Source organism: Micromys minutus (genome assembly GCF_963924665.1).
Source record: "Micromys minutus genome assembly, chromosome: 33".
In the NCBI taxonomy this organism is placed as follows: domain Eukaryota; kingdom Metazoa; phylum Chordata; class Mammalia; order Rodentia; family Muridae; genus Micromys; species Micromys minutus.
In genome coordinates, this window is record NC_137968.1 from 17778695 (window position 1) to 17803952 (window position 25258).

Sequence of the window (25258 nt, forward strand, 5' to 3'; positions counted from 1 at the left end):
AGAGAGAGGGAGAGAGAGAGAGGAGAGAGAGAGAGAGAGAGAGAGAGAGAGAGAGAGAGAGAGAGAGAGAGAGAGAGAGAGAGAGAGAGAGGGAGGGAGAGGGAAATCAGATTGGCAGGATTCAGTACTGGGGGAATTCTGTGTGCTGGGAGATAGAGGGAGGCTGCCAGTTCATATAATATACATTATTTCTCCAGGAAACACAGCATAATCGTGGACAATTTTCCACCATGAATTGCATCATTAGCTAACACAGGGAAAGTGAAACGCAGTTAACTTTTCTTTTCCTTCTGCAAAGCTGATGAGCTGAGGAAAATAGAAATGAAAAGTTTAATGCCTTTTTTTTTTTGCCAAGAATATACGTTGAAAATCAGAATCAAAACACTTTTACATGGTAATAGAAAGCCCACATTTTAATACATTGCCATGCATGTAAGGAAGAAAATAATGCCGAATACAAAATAGTCAAAGATACAAAATGATAAAGCTGATTTTCAAGCCTGATAGAGATCATGCTCAAGGGTACAAGTGGGCAGAAATCTGTACAGCTTTATTCTCATCAATTTAAAAAGAATCATGCCCCTTCCCAGTGCTTTTGAAGAAAACCCAAAATAGAAAGAAATATCCTAAGAAAATAGAAAGGAGAACCAAAGGGAATTGGCAAGCTGGTAGCTGCTCAAGATACAGAAGTCAGTGGCTCAAAATTGTGGTGTGCAATAAGTCTTCTGCTTAGAGAAGGAAGGTGTCTAAACCTCAGATACCGTGGAGCCCGGGAGCAGTGGGGACATCCAACGGAAAAGGCACTCTTGCTTTTTCCACATCACGCTGTTGTGTCTATCTCTGACTGGGCCTGGGACCCTTTCTAGAGTAAAGCAATAAAGAAAGGAAGGAACAAGTGAACAGAAGAAAAAAAAGAAAAAAAAAAAAGAAAAACAAAAGAATAGAAAGGAGAAAAGACCAGCGGAACACTTGTAGGTAGTGAATAAGGGGGTTTAATGAACAAGCCTCGGGAGACCAGCACAGTTAAGATTGTTACTTTAACTATGTCCCTAAGGAAGCTAGAGTGGCTACCATCTCTCTAGCCTACTGTGTTATAAAATGTGCTTTTTACTCACGTTGGTCAAAGAATGAACTTTTTTAAGAACTCAAATTTCTTCCTTCAGAATTTTTTTTTTGGGGGGGTGTTTTTCTTCTTTTCATTTTTGTAGCACTAGAGACTGAACTGTGGTCCTTACATGTGCTAGACAAGCATTCCATCACTGAGCAGCAACCTCAGCCACCTCCGCCTCTCAGTTTACTTCATACCATATGATTCTTTCTTTCTTAGAACAAATACTAACAGGAAATAGCTCTTGATTTAAAAAAAAATCTACGACACCTGAGTAATTATTGATGCCCTCAGCATGCTAACTGCACACGTTCTGTGGCCTTGGTCAATCTGAAGGCTCGTAGTCTTTGCCTGTACCGACGTCTGAGTAGGACATCATTCTCTGATGGAGACAAGTGGATGCGATCACTAAATGCTCTTCAGACTATTTGCCATATCTCAGAAAAAAAAAGCTGTGTGCATGCATACGCGTGTGCAACTATTCGTGTGTATGTGTGTTCATGAACATATACAGACACACACACTTATGAGACACCATGTTGCAGTTCCCCTTCCTTCTTTCTTTTCCTCTTTTAATCCCAAGGTGGAGGGTTGGTAATAAGAGTTTTGAAAAAAAAAATTCAAAAAAACGAAGAATGTTATCATTAACAAGATCCGTAACTCGGCTTCTCAAGACAGTTATACGTGAATATGGGATATGTAATAAGTTTTCTTATTAGCTCCTTCTAATCCTCACACAAGCCTGTCTGTTGAAGGACAGAAAGCACCCCCTACCTCCTGGGCAATTGCTATTAGTCTATCATTCTTGAATTCAGAACAGTTTCTTCTCCTTTATCAGTGAAGTGGCAATCTCCACAAAGTCCCAAGAATAACTTAAGTATATAAACCACAACAGATCAATAGTTTCTTTTCTCAGATGCTTTTTACTGCTAATCTGTAATTTTGTTACGATATTGATCTTTTCTAAAATTTCTTGTAAAGCTACTTAACTTAGTGCCTAATGATATTAAATAGTTGGATTAACCAGACCTACAGTATCATGATTCAGTGGCACAAGAGTTTCAATAGAATTTCTTGCAAAACCTCTGAACTGCCTTGGTTCTTCAGCAGACTGGTTTCTTTTGCTCTAGTCACCACTGAGACACACAGTGCAAATGAAAGGGTCCAGTCTTAACTCCATTCTCTGCACTGTGAATTTCCTTGCCTAGCTGAACACCAGCCTCTTCCAACATGGTCTTCATAGCACGATGTTGTCTGGCTGGGAGAGGAAAGATGGATAAACTATGCAGAGCCCCGCCATTGCCCCTTGCCAGTGCAAGCAAGCAGAAGTCTGCCTTCCTCCGTGGGATGAACACCCTGACAGAAGCTATGGCTTCAGTTCTTAGTGATCTGAGGTAGGAGTGGGGGAAACACAAAAGCAATGGCTTGGGGATGGGACTCATGGGGACACTTGGCTAGCACACCACAGCCCTGGGTTTAATTCCCAGCACTGTTTCAAAAATAACCAATGAACCAAACAAGGTAAGACAAAACTCTCAAAATTTGAACATAAATAGCCACCAGCAACTAACCTGACCTTCATGGTTTCCGTCAATAGCCAGGGGTCTTTTAGCTGGCTTATTTATTTATTTATTTATTTATTTGTTTGTTTGTTTATTTTAAAACAGGATCTCATGTAGTACAAATTAGTCTCAAAATTGCTATACAGTCCTGGATGACCTTGAACTCTTGAATCTCCCTTGGCTCTCTCTCAAGTGCTGGCATTCAAGGCATGTACCGCTCTACCTGGTTTATGTTGTGCTTGGGTATCCAACTTTGTGGTTTGTGCATGCTTTGAAAACACTAGCAAATTTATTATATTCCTAGCTCTACCAGAGACCCTTTGTTAAAAAGATAGAAGAACCGGCACACAGCTCCCCTTTGCAGCTGATATACAAGGAAACACAGATTTATCTTGAAGTCAATGTATGGGATTCAGACAGGGAATTAACCAAAGCTTCCTGAGTCTGTGTTCCGTTTCCAGTGTAGTTGGATAGGTATATATGTATATTTAATTCGACAATCTGTAAGCCAAGGACTATGACAACACTCAAATTCCAAACCCTATGTTTGAATTTGTGGTTGAACATGGAGTCTGTGTAGTGTGTTTAAAAGGTCCCTCATGGCCTTTGTATTGTTTTAGAATCTGGTGTCACTTCTGAGAAGGCAACAGAAAATGCTGTTTGTGGGTGAAATAGAATCAACCTCAAAGGTGCTGAGGTATTAAATTGGAGGCAAAATTAGTTTCTTCTTCACAAGTGAAATAATGATCTATTATAAAAAAATTTTTGTTTCAGCATGAAGTATTTTACTATACTTTTATAGAACTTGAGATGAAGTGGTAGTGAGTCAACCCAACTTCACTAAATAGATTTGTGTGTTCTTTCAAACCAATCAAAACTGAAGTTTTACATTTGATAGTTATATCTATGCTAATATTTTTAAAAAACTGTGATTTAATTCTTAATTTCCTTTGATCCAAATGATTGAATCCCAAAAGATGGTAAACAAGGAGGCATTGGCTGATCTCTCTCTCTCTCTCTCTCTCTCTCTCTCTCTCTCTCTCTCTCTCTCTCTCTCTTCCTCCCTCTCACCTTCCCTCCCTCCCACCCTCCCTTCCTCCCTCCCTCCATCCCTCCCTCCCAGGTTTTCTTGTGGCCTGCTATCCTAGATCTTGCTCTGTATCTTAGGCTGGCCTCAGAGATCCATCTGACTTTGCATCCTGAGTCCTGGGGTTAAAATGAGTGTCACCACTGCCCAGCTCAATAGCCTTCTGAACATTTGAGCAGAGTGAAACGTGAACACTAGACAATTTAGGCAAAAAGGTCCCCTTCTAAGATCCTTTCTAAGGCTGCTAGAAAGTTCTGAAGTTTGGAAAGCAACAATAAAACAAACCACTGACCCAAACCTCCAAAATGTTAGCTCCAAAATTTGAAAACATTTATATGATCAAAAGGAATAGCAAAAGACCAACCACATTTTGTCACTTGAAATGTGATTTGGCATAAGTCCTGTTGCCAGTAGCTTTTAAATGATTGTCAGTGCAGATTTTTAGTGTCCTTTAATGCTTGAAATAATGAGGAGGGGGTTTATGATGGGAGAATTTTTGGGTGCTTAAGGTTCTTAAGTCACCTTATCTGGTCAATGAAATGTCATCTTTATAAAACCTTGCATGACCAGGTTCTGTAGAAGTCATTTCTTGGTCATTGGATGTGAAGCAGGGACCAGCACTGGTCCGTGCCTCTCTTTTAGGTTTTTTCACTTAGAGTTCATGCTACAAACTTTAGAGTTTGGATACAGTGTGTCCCTTCCCACTTCCCCACTCAGGATTTTGCCTCTGAAACTACAGTGATGGACAGAGGGGTCTGCACTGGTACTCACACTTTAGCCACTGTCACAAAGGAGGCACACTTGGTCACGGTTTCTCTCAGCTGGAGCTTTCAGAGGCATGCTCTGTATTCTGAGTAACTACCATCACTGGAGGAAATATTGGAATCAGCCTTCTTTTATCTTGAATCTGCTAGGAATTCTGCCCAGTGATAAACCAGAGTTCACAGGAGCATTTCCTGGCTCCAGGATTAGACCCAGGTCTAAGGGGATTGAGGTGGAGACTTGCTTGTCTTTGAAATAGAATCCTCAGCTGTGCCCAGTAGATAGATCTCCTGGCCCATCCTCCTCTCTGATTCCACTGATATTGTTTTAGTGTTCAGCAGGGACCAGTGACTTTCTGGAGATGAAAATGGGGGCCCACTCCTGCTTGGGTTGCGTCAAGGTCAACCTTAAGACTGAGTTAATGGCAGAACCGGTGTGGTGGCGAGGACTATGTGCTTCTGCTTGAGTTCTTTATAGACTAATCGAAATATACTTATAGCATTATGTGAAGGGAAGGAGATGCGAAGAAAAAAAATTACACACACATAAAATAAAGCAGAAAGTGGGGTGGAGGGGGCTGTGAGAGAGGTGATGGATAGAATCTGCTTTTAAAGAATAAAGGGATTTTTGTCACTTTCAAAGATTAGAAGTTTAACTTTATGGCAGCTTTAAGTCTAGTTGTCAAGTCACAAAAATTACTCCAAAGTACATGGAAGAAAACATCGCAAAGTATAAAGCTGCTAATTTGTGGGGACAAGATTTTGTTTTTTTTTTTTTTTTTTTTTTTTTTTAATGTGAGGGGTGTCTTGAAAGCTTTACTTCCTTGAGACTTTTTTTGTTGCTATCTGAAACTGATTACCTGACATCTGTAGACAAAGGAAGCATTTAGGGTGTGTATGGTGGATATGGTAGAGATTCTATCTTACTTTGTATTCTCAAGCATCCTTGACCCCCCCCCCCACCCTGAGAAAGTTAAAATGGCATGTTTTCCCACAGTAATGAGGACTGTATGCTTCTGTTTGAGCAGCTGCAGAGTGACTCTGGAGGGAACCTGGCATGTTACCAGTGTTGTGGAGATAGAAATCAAAGTGGTGGGTATTCACATCAAGGAGATTTTTCAGGATTTGAAGGTAAGACACGTCCCCTAAAGAAAGTTGGAAGGGTCCCTATCGCTCTTAAGGTGAGTCCCAAGCTACTGGCATGATTTGCTCTGCATATTTTAATTTGGTTCTGGATCTGAAATGAGTTAATCCCCTCAGCACCCTGGAGAGCCTGGTAATTGTTCATTTCAGTTCATACCCAAGAGTGCCTTTCGTATATAAGTCTGAGTGTCAGCCTTTTTGCAAAAAGGGAAAAGAACAGCTTTAAGTAAAATGGAAAATTAAGCCATAATGATATTAGTTTCTAGATATCAAAGAATTTACCCCTTAGTTTCCTATATCTCTGTCCCATGAAACAAAACTCGTCATGGACGCATCTGGATTTCTGAACGATAAATTTTCAATCCTCATCCCTACATACACAATACAGCAAGAAGGAATGATGAGACAATCCCCTAAGTATCTCCACACAACAAGGAAGCTGGAGGCCATGAATAAAATCATTTCTTCATCTTTCTAGTTTTGCTAGTGCTTGCAAAGATTTTGTAACACCATGTTTCCTAACCTATAATGATTTAAAACAGAGGTCGACAGTTTTAAAACAGTATGGGCTCATATGCAAATATGTAGGTTGTGCCAAGCATTAAGGCATATTTAGAGACACCATTTTCAACTGGGCTCTTTAAGGACCTTCATTTTGCCTTTTCCCATTTTTATCTTTACCCATTATCTTTCAATAATGTTATAATATTTCTCTGACTTAGAAAAAAAGGAGGCAACTCTTTTTAATTGTTCAGATTATTTTGCAAAAGCCAAAATAGCAATAGCCCATGATTGTTTAGTGGACATCTGCACTATAATGTGCCTCCAGTTTTTGAAGGGTGTTAGCAGGAGTCTCAGAATATTACTGACTACACCTGTTATTTCCCATATACCATATCTCAGCACCTGGCAGGATTTATAGAATTCATTAGAACCAATTCTGGGTCTTTAGGAGTAGTTATGGAATTGGCATTTCAGAGAATTCAGCATAGTGATAAATAGTTGTATTTATAGAAAGAATGAATATATAGAGACTGGGGTGGGCATCAAGGAAAGCAACTCAATGCTGCCAAGAGAAACTCTGATTAACCTAGTTGGCCGTTTATCAAGACTCCGTATGTGTTATGAAGCTGCCCACACATTCAGGTAAGAGATCTGCCTGCTATCTGCCATGAACATTTTCCTGTTTCTGTGGCAAGGTGAAGGGAAAGAGTGTGGGGGCCTTGATTCAGTTTGCACTGTGGGGAAAGAGGGGAGTGCTTAAGAAAAAGAAATGACTCAATAGAAACAGGAAGAATGTGCCTTGTATACCAGAGTGGACCCAGTACAGTTCTTGGCACATGGTGTGGTCCCTCAACAGAAGCCTGTTGACTGAAAAGAAGGAAAGGGGGGTGCACAAACCCTGCTGTGGGAACTAAAGTAAATGGATGGGTCACAGGGATGGAATGTCAGCAGCCTGGGTTTGGCTTATCAATTCCAGCTTCCTGGAGAATTACGGCCGACGGTGGCTTAGATGGTTCTGGTGGGGAAAGTGGTGGTCAAAAGTCCAGATCTCATGGCAACGATCATTTCTCTGACGTGCCTATCAGGAGCCATGCTGTCGAGAGATACCCTATGTGCATCATACTGAGTCCTTTCCACTTCTAAAGATCACAAGTGGGGACAGACAATGCATGCTTGGAGACAACATGATATGTCTTGGTTGCTTATGGGAGGGTTTGTGACATCTATTTAAAGATTAATCTCTTACTCACATTGGTCTTGGGTTAGGTTAATGAGTGCTCATAATATACTTTGCTGAGTTTTTGATTCAGCCAAGTTTCTATTTCTAGGGAGAAAATGTTAATGTATCACAAGGGGGCAATCTATAGGAGGGAACACTTCCCTACTGTTCAGGTAGGCATCATAGAAAAGACAGGTTTCCCAGGACTGTGCTTTGTTTCTCAAATAAAAAATAAGTCATATATACATTCTAGGAGGTATTAAAAGGAAGAATAATTTCTATATTGAGAAAGAAACCTTGTGTGGGCTGAACGTATGACTTCTCTAGGCAAACAGTAGAGGTCATTGGCTGCTTCTCTCCAGAACTGTGACTTGAACATGACCTTGGGAAGATTTCCCAAATGTGGACGTGCAGCCACTAAGCAAGATTGCATTCATCTGCCCTTGGCAGCAATCCACAATGGTGTTTGATGGAAAGAAGGCAATTCTTTTAGTTTGGAAGATCTCCTCTATGGGATAAGGGTATGTATACATCAGCCAAAGAGAAGCATCCTGTACAGAGTGTCCTTATGTCATGTGTTAACTTGTGCCTGGGTACAAAGAACCAAGACTTCAAATATCCTAGTCACCAGGCCTGAGTCTATTTCCCTTTGTGCTATAAGTAATCCAGGTATCTAGTTAAGTGTCCACAGGTGAATTCTAACAGTATTGTGGCCATATTTACACGGATCTACCACAAACAACTGTGAATATACTAGGAGGAGAGTTGGTTTTTGGACAGTCTGAGCCAGAAATAAGACAAGATTTGTAAAGAAAAGAGAAAACACTTGTTTTCTTACATGTATCAAATGTGCTATTTCATCTCAGTGTAGCGTCCTTATATAAAGTGCTGCAGTGACTGACGGAACACCTTTGGACATTGTCACTAACAAAATCTAGACATTTTACATTCCTACTGGGGCACACTATTTTGAACCCTTCCACTGAGATTGTAGAACTCTTGTATATTTTTTTTCTAGAACATCATGCCATCTGCACATTTAATGAAATAATCCAGTGATTACCATGCTAAAACAGGACTTGTAGTGAGGGGCACAGTTAGAGCCCAGTGGGAACTTAAGTTATGCACAGTGATGAAAACTGGAAGCCAATTTCCAGCTAATGGTCTGCCAGTGACCACTTGGAACGAGTTGGCACTATATGTTATGCACCTCATTTGAAAATCCACAGCAAACTAAGATTTTTTTTTTCTCCCACAAAGTCCATAATCTTGACTGAATAGGCATTTTCTCGGTTAATCCGGTTTATCTGTCAGTGCTCCAAGGATCTCTTCTGGCAGGGCCATGAGTCAGTTTTTCTCTGGGGAACAGGCCTTGGTAATACCCACTGGCAGGACAGCAGCTTGCAAAGCTAACTTGATTATGGAGAACACTCAGTCGAGGCTGCAAGAAGGAAGGAAGGAAAAAAAGAAAGGGTATGGTTAGTTACTTCCTTTATAATCTGACATACCAACTTTTAGCAGTTACCTTAAATAAAACTTAAAATCCTTAGGTCAACGAGAAAGGGCTAGCCAAGTTGAGGGTTACTCAAGTCAAAAATGGATTAGTGATACTCATGAAAGATCCTTGTACCAGTTGGCAGAACACACAAAACGCCCATTTCAAGAACCAGACAATACTGCTTTGAATGAAGGGCAAAGGTGGCTCTCTGGATTTGACATTCAGCTCCATGACAGGGGGTTGAAAACTGACACTCTATCTCATGTTCCAGAGCAGGGGCACTATGAGGCTGGAAATGGAGCAAGACATTGTGTGTGTGTGTGTGTGTGTGTGTGTGTGTGTGTGTGTGTGTAATTTTATTCATTAGGAATACTTGAATAAAATCAAAGGGGAAATATGAGAAGCTGCATGATTATGAACTCTGTAGTTTGCATATTCAAAACTGAGTGAGGTTTGGGGCTACAAAAAAAAAGTCATTCATGTCTGACTAGAGATTAAACTATTTGAATGCTAGTCCTGCTTCGGACATTTAGAATTCTGGAATAGATATATTATCCTCAGTTTAGCTTAATAATTTTGTCATTATTTTTTATTGGGCTGCTTTCTCTACAGTTCCCAGTACGTCATTATTCTGAGTACACATGAAGGCTTTTCCTAAAGATTCAACATTAGTTTTATTTAATACATAATATTATTGGACAACAGCAGGAGTTATTGATAACAAAAGAAGCATCCCTATGTTTTTGAGTCCAGGTGGCTTTACAAAATACTAGAAGATACACAATTTGTAAGCAAGTATTTGATTAAGACTTGTTATTTGTGAGTAAAATGTGAAACCAAAGGTCCTCTTGTAAGTGTATTAAATATCAAGTAGTAACACAAACTTCTGATACTGTTGTAATGTAAGCAGAATGTTAATATGTTGCTCATGGCATTGTAGGCTCGAAAATAACATTCATTTATTTAAAAATCATTAAACATGCATATCCCCTGATCTAGTGATTTCATTTCTAGGAGGGTACCCCAAGGTAAAATACAAAAGATACAAAAAGCTACAAGCAAAAATCTGTAATATAGAGATTATTTATACTACAGAAAAAAATCAAAACAGGTCTATAGTTGAAACTTAAGCAAAGTAAATTATAGTATGTTAGTAAGATGCATGATTACATGAGCATTAAAATTAGTCTAATTATGATAAATATTTAGTAACTAGATAAAGTTATATGTGCTATAATATATAACATAATATATGTATGTGTATATAACAAGTGTATATGTATATAAAATATATGTATGTATTTATAATAAATGAACTATAAAGGAAAATGGGAAATGCTACTAATATTATTATTTAAATATTTTAAAAAACAGTAAGAAAAATTAAGCTCCCTAAGCGCACACTTTCAAACATTCACTAATGTGTCCTGTATTAGCTGTCTTTCACCATTATTACCTAGACAAATAAAACTTTATATTTTCACATTGCAGAGACACTCCACTGTTGGAGAGAGAAAGGAGAGAGAGAGAGAGAGAGGGAGAGAGAGAGAGAGAGACAGAGACAGAGAGACAGAGACAGAGAGACAGAGAGACACACAGAGAGACACACAGAGAGACACACAGAGTGATCCAGGTCTATCTATAAGGAAGTCATACAGTTCTGAAGCACAGCATAGATTTCAAGAGAATTGACACAGAACAGCAGAGTATTCTTGAGGCTATTGTTACAGTCAGATCCAGGAGACGTGTGTCCTTGGAAGAAGCCAACCAAGTAAAATTTATAAAGGAATAATGACAGTTAAAAATTAAGCCCTGCTGAGTTATCATACTTACATCTTTGTGGGGAAATTGTAGTTACACGCGTCATCTAAATAGTTGTGTTGTCTACATAGGCTTTCAAGGGTTTATAGAGAGCACATATGTCTAATTTGTATTCCTGGATTTAATCTTAGCCTATTATACATCAATGTTTTTTGAACCCCACGGTCCGATTCTTAGGGAAAGAAGAAATCTGCCCATTTCACCAATAAGGAAAGCAAGGCCCTTATTAGTTAATAAGGTTATAAAGATTACAAGGGTCCAAGTTCTATTCAGAGATACATGTGTTCTTCTCTAGTGAGGTAAGAGTGTAATGGCTAAGGTCAAAGATTGACAAATGGGACTTAATGAGATTGCAAAGTTTCTGTAAGGCTAAAGATACTATCATGAAAACAAAACGACAGCCAACCGAGTGGGAAAAGATCTTTACCAACTCCACATCAGATAGAGGCTTAATATCCAAGGTACACAAAGAACTCAAAAAATGAGATACTAGAGAATCAAACAACCTATTAAAAATGGGGTACAGACTTAAACAAAAAGTTCTCAATCGAGGAATATCGAATGGCTGAGAAACATCTAAGGAAGTGCTGAACATCCTTAGCCATCAGGGAAATGCAAATCAAAACAACCCTGAGATTCCACTTCACACCAGTCAGATTGGCCAAGATCCAAAACTTAGAGGACAACAGATGCTGGCGAGGATGTGGAGAAAGAGGAACACTTCGCTACTGCTGGTGGGGTTGTAAACAGGTACAACCACTCTGGAAAGCAGTCTGGTGGTTCCTCAGAAAAATGGACATAGTACTACCTAAAGACCCTGTTATTCCACTTCTGGCCATTTACCCCAGAGATGCTCCAACATACAACAAAGATACATGCACCACAATGTTCATAGCAGCTCTATTTATAATAGCCAGAAGCTGGAAAGAACCCAGATGTCCTTCAGTAGATGAATGGATACAAAAATTGTGGTACATTTACACAATGGAATACTACTCAACTATCAGAAACAATGGCTTAATGAAATTCTTAAGAAAATGGATGCATCTAGAGAATATCATCCTGAGTGAGATAACCCAGTCACAAAAGAACAGACATAATATGCAGTCACTGATAATTGGATACTAACCCCAGAAAGCTCTGAATACCCCAGAAACAACTCACAGACTGTGTGAAGTTCAAGAAAAAAAATATTTTAATTAAAATAGAACTGTATCACATCCCCCTTTCTTTCCTACAGCCCCTCCCAGTTTTTCTCCTAACCCCTCAAATTAATAACCTTTTTTCCTATATTATTGTTACATATATACATATGTGTATGTATATGTACCCACAAATACTTAATTACAACCTTAAAGAATGTATTCATATCTTTTTATGCAAAAATGCTTAAAATTTGTACATTTATCTTTGTTTTTTAAAATAAAGTTAAAAAAAATAAAATAAAATACAATTGCCCAGAGCATTCATTCTCCTCCTGAGATTCTGTATTTACCCACAATCAGTATAATGATTGTGGTAGATGATGATGGTAGGTGGGGTTAGAAAATTTGAGTAGACATTAAGTTGTATCAGCAAGAACAGTGAGGTGTTCTTATATAATATGAGCATAAAAGGTACTAGAGACCACAGAAATATTAGAGCTTTCAGGATTGACAAGTCATTCAGATATGACTATGACACAAAGAAGGAGGTACACGGTGCATCATGTTGTCTTTTACATCCTTCTACCACACGAGGCCAACCTTCATTGTTCATTGGTGCTTCTTGCAGGCAACATTTGGTGCTTCTTAACAAAGTCACCATGTTGCACTCGGTCCAGTGGAAACAAGTCAATATTGACTCAAGTTGGATATAGAATGTACTCAGTTATACTAAAATCTGAACCTACTCCAGGTGTGTGGTACACACCTTTAATCCCAGTTCTGCAGAGGCAGTCGCTTTACAGAGCTAATGCTAGGGCTGTTACACAGAGAAAGCTTGTCTTTTAAAACAAAGCAAAGCACAACAGAATAAAAACAAACAAATCTGAAGGGAGCTGGAGCAGTGGATAAAAGTACATGCCATTTAAGCATGAGGACCTGAGTTCAGACCCACAATTCCTACATAGCTGAGTTCTCTCTGGCATAGTGGTGCAGGTCTGCGTCCCAACACTCAGAAGGCAGAGGCAGGTGGGTCTCTGAGTTTGAGGCCAGCCTGCTTCTTAAAGCAAATTACAGACCAGCCGGTGCTACCCAGCGAGACTTTTTTTTTTTTTAAAACAAAAATAAATGACTAACAGCTGTGTGTGTGGTGTATGTTTAACATCTCAGTGCTGAGAGGTTGGAGGCAGGAGGATCCCTGGCCACCCATTCTAGCTAATCTATGAGAATCAGGTTCAATGACACCCTGTCTCACAAATATAATGAAAAAACAGTAGAAGACATGCAACCTCAAACTCTGGCCTTCATGGGCGTGTGTGCATAAACATAAGGTACATATTCACATGTGTCCTTTAGGGTTTAGGATTATAGTCCTACTATTAATAAAGCCCTGGGTTCAATCCCCAGCACTGCATAATCCCAGTGAAAGATCAGAAGTTCAAGGCCATTCTTGATTATATGGTAAATTTGAGGGCTGGTCCAGGCTACATGGAACCTAATCTCAAAAGCAAAACAAAAAAGTTAAATTAAACTGGACAAAAAGAGCTACATTTGGTCAAGCTCAAAATGGCACTCTGTGTTTGCCACCCCTGGTTCTGTTCACTGGGAAGCAGGCTATGTTTCATATGGAACTAGCTTTGGGCTCCAGCCCTCTGTGCTCCAACTATCCCAGAGTCCTTAGAAGTTCCCCATTTTCACCACAAAGATTCTGGCCTATGCTGTAACTTCTTCTCAGATGCCTTCTTTACACCCCTGACACCACGAATATTAACTCCTCTATTTTTCAGGACCATCTCCTTCAGGAATCACATTCCTTATGAAAGTTTTCTTTTTTCTAGATACAGTCAGGAACTCCACCCTTATCACCGAATCCCCTATAAACCCTTTATTTAATATAATTATCACCTCCCTCTTTTTGAACTCCGGGACTCATATATGCCTAGAAAGCATTCTACCAATAAACAATGCCTCAACTTCCTCCTTAGCCTTTTGAGGATGCTGCCATGACTTCTTTGCATCTTATTTAAGCACTAGATAGTATCAGATATATAGTAAGTGCTTAATGTATAGTTGTGAAATTTAGATGGAAATGATGTTGATAAAGACTCAGTTTGGGGGTTGTTTAATCTAGCAATTAATTTTGCACAGTTGGACCCAACCACATCCAGTCCAAAGTATGGAATAAATTACAAAGCCCTTCAACCCATTTATCAAGAGCATTGACCAGAACATGGGTACTGGCTGATATCTGCTCACACCCGAGGCTCATCATGTACCAGCTGTGTAATGTAAAATCCATAATTAAAAAAAAAAACCTCAGTGGCTTCATCTTTAAAATAGGTAACATGCTTTCCACTCACTTTGTTGTCTTGACAAAATGAGCTCACAGGAACAGTCTGTCTCACCATGAGACAAATAAGAGAGAACTGATGAGTGTCTGTGGCACCTTGAGCCAGAAGTCCCACACAGCTCTCTGGCTAGAGATGAGAGTGACCTCTGCCACCTCCACCACTGGGTCCTGCTGGCCATGAACAGAGATGCGAAAAACCTGCTGCTGGGTTCAGCTTGCCCACGGTTCCATCAGAGGGGCTCCAGACCACTGAACTGAGACAGTGAGAGGCTCCGGCGCAGGGCGCAAGAAACTTTAGGAGAGAATATCTCTTCCCAATCAGAGGTGTTATCAGCTCTTAGAACAAAGGCTCTCAGGTGGTAGAATGATTCTTACACACGCTTACACTTGGGCACAATACACATACACACATATGTATGTATACATATATACATACATGTGTGTGTGTGTGTGTGTGTGTGTGTGTATAAACACACACAGTTTTGAAATGGTTTAGAGTTTGACAACTGGTACTTCCTATTGGCTTGGTCTGAGGGCTTGGGATGAGCTTGCCTACATATTTGAGGGTGGTCCTGCTTCTGCCTGGAGCTTACCTGACCAGTGGTCATATCTACCTTCAGAGGAGGGACTTGGGGTGTGGACAATGCCTCAAGGGGCCGTGCACTTCTTATGGCATTGTGAAGATTCCTGATTCTCAGAAACCAGAAAGCTTCCTGCCATCTTACTTATAGTTCCCAGGGCTTTGACTATCTCAGCCAAGAACGAGGCCCCTCTTCACCGCCCATAAGTGTCTACTGTTTTATTGCTTTCATACGTTCCAAAAGTTCCATCGAAAACCAGAGACACAAATATCTCCACGTCTAAAGGCTAGGAAAACATATGGAATGCCCACATGTCAGGCACTGCACTTGCTTGCTGACTTCCAGGCCACAGTCCCTTTACTCTGGTTCCACTCTCCTCTAGTTTGGAACAGACACTCAGATGAAGAGAGGTTCTGACACTTCAAAGGCAGGCAGTGACTTGCCCGGCAGGCAACAGACAGTTTGGCAGAAGGCTCGGGAACAGATTTTGGATTTGAGTGTTCAGGGTTACCTCCTTTCACCCCAGCAACAAGAGGTGATGGCTTGGCATGTTGGATGTAAAGATACTATGTCTGGTAACTCCACATCTCATGATGGTAAAGGAACAGATAACACCTCTCCCTGGGAAAGTCTTCTATGAATGTGTTTTTCATGAAAGTCAAGCTTAAGGTCTTTAGGGGCACGCCTGGATTGCTTCTGGATATGTTTCTATAATTTGTATCAGGTTATGAGTTAGTTCCAGAATTGTCCAAAATAACAGCAGGTCTAAGATTTGCTGAGCAGGCACCCTAGGCTGACAAAGGCTTTATAGACCATTTGCTGGAACACCAGTGCCATTACAGGGGTCTCCATGATCACCTGATGAGAGAGGGGGACAGATACATGAGTTTCTCACTACCCTGTGCCCAGAATGCATCGAATTAAGACGAGAAACCAGATCTGTTCTAACCACTGACTGTAAGACAGAATGCATCTTAGGAAAAAAAAAAACTCTAACTCAAATAGGAATAGCTGAGAGAGACATAATTGTGTTGTACAAAAGACTCTTCATTAAACACAAATCCTTGATATGGGGTGCTTTATGAGAGGTTTTACCTATAGAAAGGTAGTTCATTTCTATAATAGTTTACAGTCTTTCACAGCATGGCTGAGTGGTTCTCAAATGAGTACAGTTTTGCTCCAAGGGGGACGACAACACTGTGTGGAAGACATTCCTAGTTGCTACTCACAGAGGTTACTACTGGCATCTAGTGAGTAGAGGTCAAGACACTGCTAAACATCTAAGAATGTGTAGGAAAGCTCCCCAACAAAGACTTCTCACGCTTGAAATGTCAAATGTGCTGAGGTTGCGTTAGCAGACACAGATCTTTGCTTATTTTCTATTCTTGGTCGTGAGCCAAATATATCACTCTTAAAATAGGTCAAGATAAAAACCAACCTAAGTGGGCCTCTTTTCTGCGCAGAAAAGGAGGTAGATTTCAACCCTCACTACCCTCTTCTACTCATCATTTCCTCATCTTCTTTGATTTTTATATTCAGTGCAATCAAAAAATTTTAAAACCAAATCACTGCTAACTTCTAGAACCCTCACAGGCATGCCATTAGAAAAATCAAGATAGGATGATTTAGACAGGCATGCTCAATTAATTAATTAGTATGCTTGGTAGAAGTTACAACGTAAGGGGGAGGACAAAGAATGAATTATGTGGCCATAAGCTAAGCTGTGGTATCGGGCTATGTGGTTTTTGGTTCCATCTTCACAAGAGACTAAATGGTACCCCCTCACTGAGAGGATGATTAAGGAATTGGCTTTATGATTTTACCCTCTAGCTATGTGAGAGAGGAGGATGGAGGTCAGGTCAGATTCTCTAATAAGATCATGTGTAATTATATATATATACATAATTACGCATATATTACATATATGTATATATAATTATATATGATTACATATATTATATATATGTATATATATCTCCATCCTGTAACTTCTCATGTGTCTTAGAAAAACAGAAGCCATCATGCTGTGCATGTTAGAATGTTAGCTTTTTGTGTCAACTCAAACTGAGCTACATCATGTCCACATATGTAGTTAGCTATTATTCTAGTGTCCCTATAAAGAGATATACGTGAGAGATGACTGTTTGAGTTACAAAGTTAGGAAAAGCTGATGGCCCTCCATAATGTGGAGGACCAGGGCCTGACTAATGGATGTTTCTGTTGTCTGTTGCTAGGAGGTTGGTTGTCTTCTGCCTTTAGATACAGACTCAGAGTGCAACTATACTTTTCTCTCAAGCTCTTAGAACTTGAGACTTTGCACTTTCTATAATTAAGTGACTCTGTTTCTATACTAAGTCTGTGGTACCTAATATATATATACACATATGTGCATATCTGTACACACATATGTACATATATGTACATATGTATGCATACCATCAGAGTACACACCCATACACACACACACACCCACACCCACACACCCACCCACCCACCCACACTCACATACACACTCACACCCCCACACCCACCCCCCCACACCCACACCCCCCCCACTCACACACACACACACACCCCTCTCCCCACACACCCACATACCCACACACACCCCCACACACACCCACACAAACACATCCCCACACACACCCACCTACCCACACTCCCCACACACACCTACCCCCCACACCCCCCACACACCCACACACACATCCAGACACACTCACACACACACATACACCCACACACCCACATAACCACATATCCCACACACACCTACCCACCCCCCCACACACCCGCACACACACCTGCACACACACCCAGACAACCACACACACACACACACACACTCAAATGCCATTTGATGGTTATCTGTTTCCATGGAGATCTTTGAGTGATACAGTTTACAAATGACATGACAATAATAGTAAGAAGCATCAGTGGCCATGTGCCTAGCATCACCAGGTGCCTGGCATCACCACGTGCCAAGCATCAAACGTGGAACTAGCTCTACTTTGCAGCAACCAAGTCAAGTGGGGACACTTACTTCACTCTACAGATGGAAAAAAAAATGCCAGGCATAAAGAAATATGTGACCCAGACCAGGCTCTGAGCTTTGGGCCAAGCTATCCCTCGATTTGCCTGAGACGTGCTCAGGTGCTTGCCTGATTGAGAAGTGTCACGCAGGAAATAAACACTTTCACAGAGGGAAAGGTTTTCCTCACCATCTCTCATTCCCTTATGCTGTAGTTTCCCTTTTCCTATTAGAATCTGATTGGCTCTCCATATGGTAAGAGGAAGATGCTTCTTGCTGCCTGACTCTGCAGTTCTCACAGACTGCGCAGTTCTGAAGGATTCAGGCGTGGAGGAAACTCTCCCTTACTTGAAAATTTTGAGAAGGAAAGAATGTGTTGAAGGCATGCTGAGGTTTCTCCATTTTTCCTTCCGTTCTGGGTAGGAGGGCAAGGGTGTGATCAAGGCAGTGTGTGTTCACATACTCCACTACTACATGTACAACTGTTTCCCAGTACTATGTGCTTGAGAAATCATTGTATGTTTAACTAATTCTAGTTACTGTGCTTTGATTTTCCTGTGTACATTTCATATTATCGCAGTGTATCTCATAGATGTACAAAATTACTATGTCACTGAAAGTATGTTATTAATTAAAAAAAATAGAAATCTCGCTTTTGCTTTCTCTCTCTGTGTATATGTGATGGTGTGATGGTGTGGGTGTGTGTGTGAGAGAGAGACACACACAGAGAGACAGAGAGACAGAAAGAGAGAGACAGAGAGAGACAGAGAGAGACTGTGTCCATGTGAATGTCAGGGCACATAAGGCACAGCCAGTATGCCGTGTGAATGAATGAACAGTCCTTGACTTTCACCTTGCACAAGACACGTTTCTTGCAGCCCATGGCTGCATCTGCCTGGCTAGCTCCCTTCCAAACGTCTGTGAACTGTCTTTTCCGTGTCCCCCATCTTGTATAGCGCTGGAATCACAGATGTGCACACACTGTCCAGCTTTACCTGAATTCTGGTCCTCATGCTTTAGCCGTGAGTCATCGTCACTGAGCCAGTGCCTTGTCCCCGGAATTTACAAGTCTGACTACAGAAAAACAAACCTGAACCAAACCTTTCAGAAAGCGACTCTTGATTCACGCAGGTTAAACTGTGTCTCCAGCGTCCAGGGTTTAAAGACTGACATTTGCTCTGCAGGTTCTCCAACCTGTCTGCATGAGACTCACCTCAGGGAGCTTCTCACATTTTTTTTTATTTTTGCTTTGTCTATTTCTCTCCCTCTGGTTGGGAATGTCCAGAGGGATAACTGGAAAGCTGTATGTTTAACAAGAGCTACAGTAATGCCCATGAAGCCAGTTTGGCAGTAGACCATGAAACACCCACGTCTTTCCCCCAGTATTTAAAGAGTAGCTATTGGTTCTTCAGACAGAGAAAAGTGGTATTGGCTGTGGGGAAATGTGGTTTATAGCCCTGCTCTTTTCAGAGAACAAAATAGCAAGAATCCTGGCTATAATACAGAGCAGCAATCCAATGCTGAGTTGTAGAATAGGACAGGCAAGAGAGGCTTTGAGACCTGTGCAAGCTACCTAACTTATGCAAGGTCCCAGGGACCCGGACATGTCACCTCCTTCTAGTACCTCATGTTTCCTGCAGACTTCAGAATGCACATATTTCTTTGGACACTAGGTGCACTGTTCTACACTGCTTTGAGGGTACAGGGATTGTGGGGATTTGAATCCATATGATGACAGTATATTAGAACCTGCTGTGTCCTGTACTAGCCTCACTTGATGATATATCTGTCTCTTGATGGTGTGTGGAAGTCTTTCAGGGAACTTGGGACATACTTCTGTGCTCCAAATGGGAGAGACTAGATTCATTCCTTTTTAGAGTAGGACTATGAGTTTGAATTTATGATCCTTGTGCAGGGCTGATAGTATTTGTAGTCTAAGTGGCTCTCTGGAAACTTCTATGACCCTCAGGTTCCTGTGTTCTTCTCTTTCTGTGCTGTGGGAGGAAAGTGGGGGATATCAAAGTTGCTCTTGATGTGTTTGTAGAAGGAGAAGATGGACTTTCAGATGAACGTATGAAGAAAGCTGTGTGAGCAAATTTAGCAGTTCCTTCAGGTGTGAGTGGAAGAGGCTGTGGTGGACTACCCGCTCTTGCGTTCTACTGAGTAGTGGGGTAGGGATTTCACTATATGCAGCTATCTAAGTCTATGCGCATTTAGGCTATCTATTGCCTTAGGTCTTTAGAGATGACATCCCTAGAATAGCAAAACTCTCCTCTGGTTTACAGCTGTAGTGAACCAGACACCAGCTGAGAGCAGTCAATGATCACCTTGTAGCACACAAATATGAAAGGACCACCCCGCCAGCTGCTCTCAGCAGGGATGCATCTGTACAGCCAATTAGTCTTCGGTAACCCCCTTGTGGTTCCATCCTTTGCACTGGCCAGAGGTAAGTGTCTCAAGTCACTACACTCTGACAGTCAGGCTAGAAGCCCATAGAACCTTTCATAGAAAAGCTTAGTGTACTGGCACTAGCAACAATGACAAAGAGAGAGCACAGGGACACACTTTGAAGTTTAATCCCAGTGGCTGCTGAAATTGCCCCTCCACAGCATCCGCCAGCTGGCCGGAACATCTCGAGGGATTGCTTCCTAGTTTATCTCATGGCTACTGTCTCCCAGTTTCTGTGCCCCAGCTTACTTCATCACAGAACACAGAGCTTTGTTCGTTTTCTTGCGGACTGTCTGAGCAAACTCAGGTTTCCTTTTATCCCTGCTTGCTTTTTTTTTTTTTTCATTGTTCGCTCATGGTTTCTTCTTTGCTCGTTTGCACCATTCTACTTAATGTCAGGGCATCCCTGTTGGCCAATCCAGCAGCACCTTGTACGGAAAAGTACCCTTACCTACGATTCTCTTCTTTAGAAAAGGGATGATTAAAAAAAAAAAATTCCCCGGCATCTGAAGCTTTTTCAAGAGGAAGAGAAAAGCACCCTTCTACTGGAGTCTATGAGGCATGCTTAGTCTTTCTCCTTTTCAATGCGTTGTCTCAACAGGGCCTAGAAGAGCCTCTCCAGGAAACGGAGCTATGTAAGCTAAAGGAAAACAGACAGAGGTGAAAAGAAACAACAGACATCAGCACGCTTAAAGCAGAGGGTGCAGCAGCCAGTGCTTCTTAGCTTTCAATCTGTGATCAGTCTCGGAATGGCATGATTCAGGTGATTCTCCGAGCCCCAGGCTCATCCCAGTGTCAGCTAGGACAGGCACCACATAGCGTCACTAATGCAGGGACCACACTCTAGCAAGGTCTGTGGCCTCCCAGCCTCCTACTGTATCACTGGCTGCTCCAGATTTTGTTTTGTTTTGTCGTTGTTTTCTCGAAGTGACTGAAGTGTTGTAACTGTGGGAGTTCAGTGGCCATTAGCTGTATGTATCCCCTGAGCACAGGTAAGTGTGAAGAGTGTGTGTGTGTGGTACATTGCAGCCGATGTGTGTAGTATACATGTGTATATATATAGTATGAGTGTCTGCAGATGCATGTATCCATGCGCTTGGATGGAGATCCCATGAGAATGTCTGGTATCCTCCTCTATTCATTATTTTCCCTTTTATTTCTTTAAGCTCAGTGGGTCTCTGACTGAGTCTAGCTCACTGGTTAGACTGGCTGTGCAGGGTCAGAGATCTGCCTGGGTCCACGTTCTATCATATTGGTGGTTACACGTAAGGTAGTGCCGTGCTGGCTTTTTATGTTGCTGCTGGGATTTGAACTCGAATTTTCACATTTGACAGCTGGCGCTCTTAATCCTCTGAGCCGTCTCTCCAGCCCATGGAAAATACTTGTAGGTTTAATTTTACTTCATTTATATTTGCGTATCCACATGTACATGTGAACGTAGTAGCCAAGTGGCTACTTCACTGTAGAAGAGAAAACAAAGACAGAGATTGAGCAAGCTGGCTTCAGAAAGGAAAGTGATCCGGCAAGGTGAACACCCTATGCCGTTTCTTCTACTCTATACTTCTTCTTGTCCACACCTGCCTCCTTCCTGTTCTCTGCAGTGTGGCTTGAGGCTTGTTTCCTCTCTCCTTCACATACCCAGATTCCCTATCCATACAAAATGGTAATTAGGAGAGAGTTTGTAAATATTCTGAAGTGTACAAGATCAGCTCCTTCACTCAAACCCTTTGAACCTGGCAACACCAAATAAGATCCTTTGGGGGAAATGGGCTCTTTGCTATGAGCTCTTCCAGCTTGGAGTCTCTCTGGCAGGATTCTGAAGCCAGAATCCAAGGCTACCATGCTGTGGCCTTTGGTTTTTGGGTATGAGCACAGTAGTGGGGGTTGACCAGAATGGGGGTGGGGCGTGGGGGAAGCACTTGGCTCAAACTGAGCCCGAGACCTCATCCCCTACCAAAATGGCAACATGCTGTGGGTGGGGTAAGGGGTTGGGCTTGGTTTGTCTAAACTGGAATCAGCAGGTTATAGTCTGTGTTACAGTTAATGAGATTTGGAGATGTTCCCTGGGCTAGTGAGTACTAATTTCCATTGAGGAAAAAGTTATGAGGCTTGGACGTTTTAATGATAACATAATTTCTCTGTGTGGGCAGAGCTACAAAGTGTGTTGCTATGAAACTGTGTGGATTGGGCACTTTCTTTTGTGTACACCGTCTCCCCTCAAAGAATCCACTTGGCATGAAGTACAAACCTACTTGGGGACTCTTGTGATTAATTGCTTGAACTGGCTGGAGGCCATCAGCAGGATCTTGCAATTTACCAGTTTCCACTCAGAATTATGAAGCTGAGGCTTTAATGGGATTTCAGGTAATAGAGCCCAGATGTCCAAAGGTAGGACGTTTGAAACTTCACTGCTTTGCAAGGCTGCAGAGTTAAAGCCATATTTATTTCTCGCTTAGATGTCTCCTTCTCATTGTTGCGTAATCTCTGGCCAGTCAAATGCAAAGGCCTTCACCTTGACATTCTGCATCCAGAGAAGCCATTGGCATGCACACACCTGCAGCCAGCAGGTCAGAGATACAAACTCCATTACTTGCAGTCCAGGCTCTCGAGACCAGCTTTCTGCTAAGGACAGGCAGCTACCTTACCATGAAGTGTTTAATTTCCAAAATGCTTTCACGCATTTAATTGCATTTCAGTCTGTCAGGGCCCAAAGGACATAGTGGGGGGGGGACTACTATTATTATCTCTGTTTTGATGAGGGAATCAGGGTACACAGGAGAGAAGTGATAATGACAGCTCACATTTGTGGCACACTGTCTTCCAAAAATGGGGTTCCTATGAGTCCTTTGAAGCCTCATCATAGCTTGGTGGTTGATATGATAATCTGCTCCACTTTGAAATGGGAGAATTCACACACAGAGAAGCTGGGACATATTACTACTACTTGATGGAGCCTGTGTCGGAGTGCCTGTGGTATTCTGGAGAAGGTCATTGCGTTCCTACCAAGGGAATGTGTTCAGCATTGCAGACAAAACCTGGAGCTCATTGTTAAGGTAGTGGGTTTTTGAAAAAGATTTTTATGTTCAATATGTATATACATGTGTATTTATGTGGGTGTGTGTGCAGGAGTGCAAGACGTACAAAAGCCCAGAAAGGGCACTGGTGTCCCTAGAACTGGTGTGACATGTGGGTGCTGGGAACTGAACTGGGAGAACGATATGTGCTTAGTGGTTGACCCATCTTTGCAGGCCCAGGATAGAACTCTTACTCCAGGATTGAGTCTTACTACATAGTTCTGGCTGGTCTAGAACTCAATATGTGGGGAGGCTGGCCTTTACTCAGAGAGGTCCACATGCTTCTGCCTCCTCAGTGCTACAATTAAAGACTTACGCTAACCCACCGTACATGTTAAGCCTAAGTATAATTTCCTAATTGTAATGGACCTTCTTCCTGTTCTGGTCAAGGGAGAGCATCTTATTTTAGAGATTAACAACTGGTCAAAATGCAAAGAATAAAGTACTCTGGGGAGTGCAGCCCAGGTTGATACATCTATAATGCAACTCCTCCACCTAAGGTTCAGGGAATATCACTGAAGAGCAGAGCAGAAAGATGGTAAGAGCCAGAGGACCAGGGTGTCAGTCAAGAGATAGTGTCTTCTGGACAGTTCAGGCATGGCTCATCACGAAATCTCGACACTACTGTTGTGTAAGCAAAATCTGCAGATGACCACACCAGTCATGTCACTGTGGATGGGGGTAGAGCGTCAGCCTCTCAAATGAATGAAGAGCTAGCTACAGGTAATCAATGGCTTCTGAGAGGGTGAACTATTTTTTTTCTAGATACAAGACTTCTGATATATTATTGAATCCCAAGAAGTCACCTGAAAACACATGACATGTATGGTTGTAGCGGGACACATATGGGGGTCATGTGGCCTGAGGTTAGCTATAGACATCAGTGCTGGGAGCTGAACTCAGATTCCCCAGAAGAGCTATAAGGACTCTGGACTACAGAGTGATCCAGCCCAGAGTATCTCAACATCTTTACTTGGCCTTCACTACAATACAACACCGAGTAGCTGTTCGAATGCCAGCCTCTGCTTCCTTCTAGGTTTCTGTCTAGTTTTGCCTTTCTTACAAGGACAGCAGATAGTCAGTCTGCTTATAGCCGAGAAGAGGTCACATATTCTTGCTCTGGAACTCTGTTGAATGAATAGTCAGAATAAACATTATTTTCATTCATGGTGCACCTGACCATTGAGCTCCATCCCCTGCTGGACATGTTTTCCTCCCTTCTTTCCTTCCTCTCGACAGTTTTTCTAGATAGCTTAGGCTGTGCTTGAACTCTGCTTTAGAAGGTTGGGGCCGAATCACAAACTACTTATTATAACTTCAAAGTCATCTCTTGATTTTCATCTTAGGCACCATATTAAACACTGGATGTATTAAAAAGGAATATCACATAACCTTTGCTCTTATCCTCAGCAGTTCCTGGTCCTGGTCCACAGTCACACAGAGGGTCCATAACTATACAATATCCTGAACCCCAATAAGTGCAAAATTCCTACGGAACAAAGATGTAGAGGACTACTTGTTGCTGTTTACAATTTTGATGGTGAATTTTGACCACTATCTCTTCTAGTTAAAGAAAGTCCATGGAGAAGGGAACCACATTGTAATACATCTGAGAACCGCCCCTAAATACTTAGTATTGCCTTTTCAACTCATGAACACGATATAACTGAAAAGGACCATGGAAGCAGTGACGGGATCCTCACATTACAGCAGAGGCAGTCTGGGGACCCCTCTACTACCTTGGCCATGGTAATAAAGAAGAGGAAGACTGACCCTTGCTGCTGCCTGTGCTTTCCCTACATGGCACTGGTCCAGGCAAGGGAGAGGGCAGGAAACCCCCGGTACACTTTGCACTCAATGAGCAACGCAGGGTAAAACTATGACTTACTTCTGCAAGATGCCAAGGGATGCTTAATGGACTATCTTAAA

At 41.7% G+C, this 25258-nt stretch overlaps 1 protein-coding gene across 1 annotated transcript in view; it reads right to left on the minus strand.

Annotated features, from left to right (window-relative positions):
• Nucleotides 1-8512: 8512 nt before the first annotated feature.
• The window catches only part of SAMD12 (sterile alpha motif domain containing 12), a 415274-nt gene continuing 398528 nt past the window's right edge, over nucleotides 8513-25258 (minus strand). Inside the window, exon 5 of the mRNA XM_080909385.1 lies at nucleotides 8513-8825. Coding sequence (XP_080765511.1) covers nucleotides 8803-8825 — 23 coding nt within the window. The 3' untranslated portion in view covers nucleotides 8513-8802. The remainder of the gene's footprint in view (nucleotides 8826-25258) is intronic.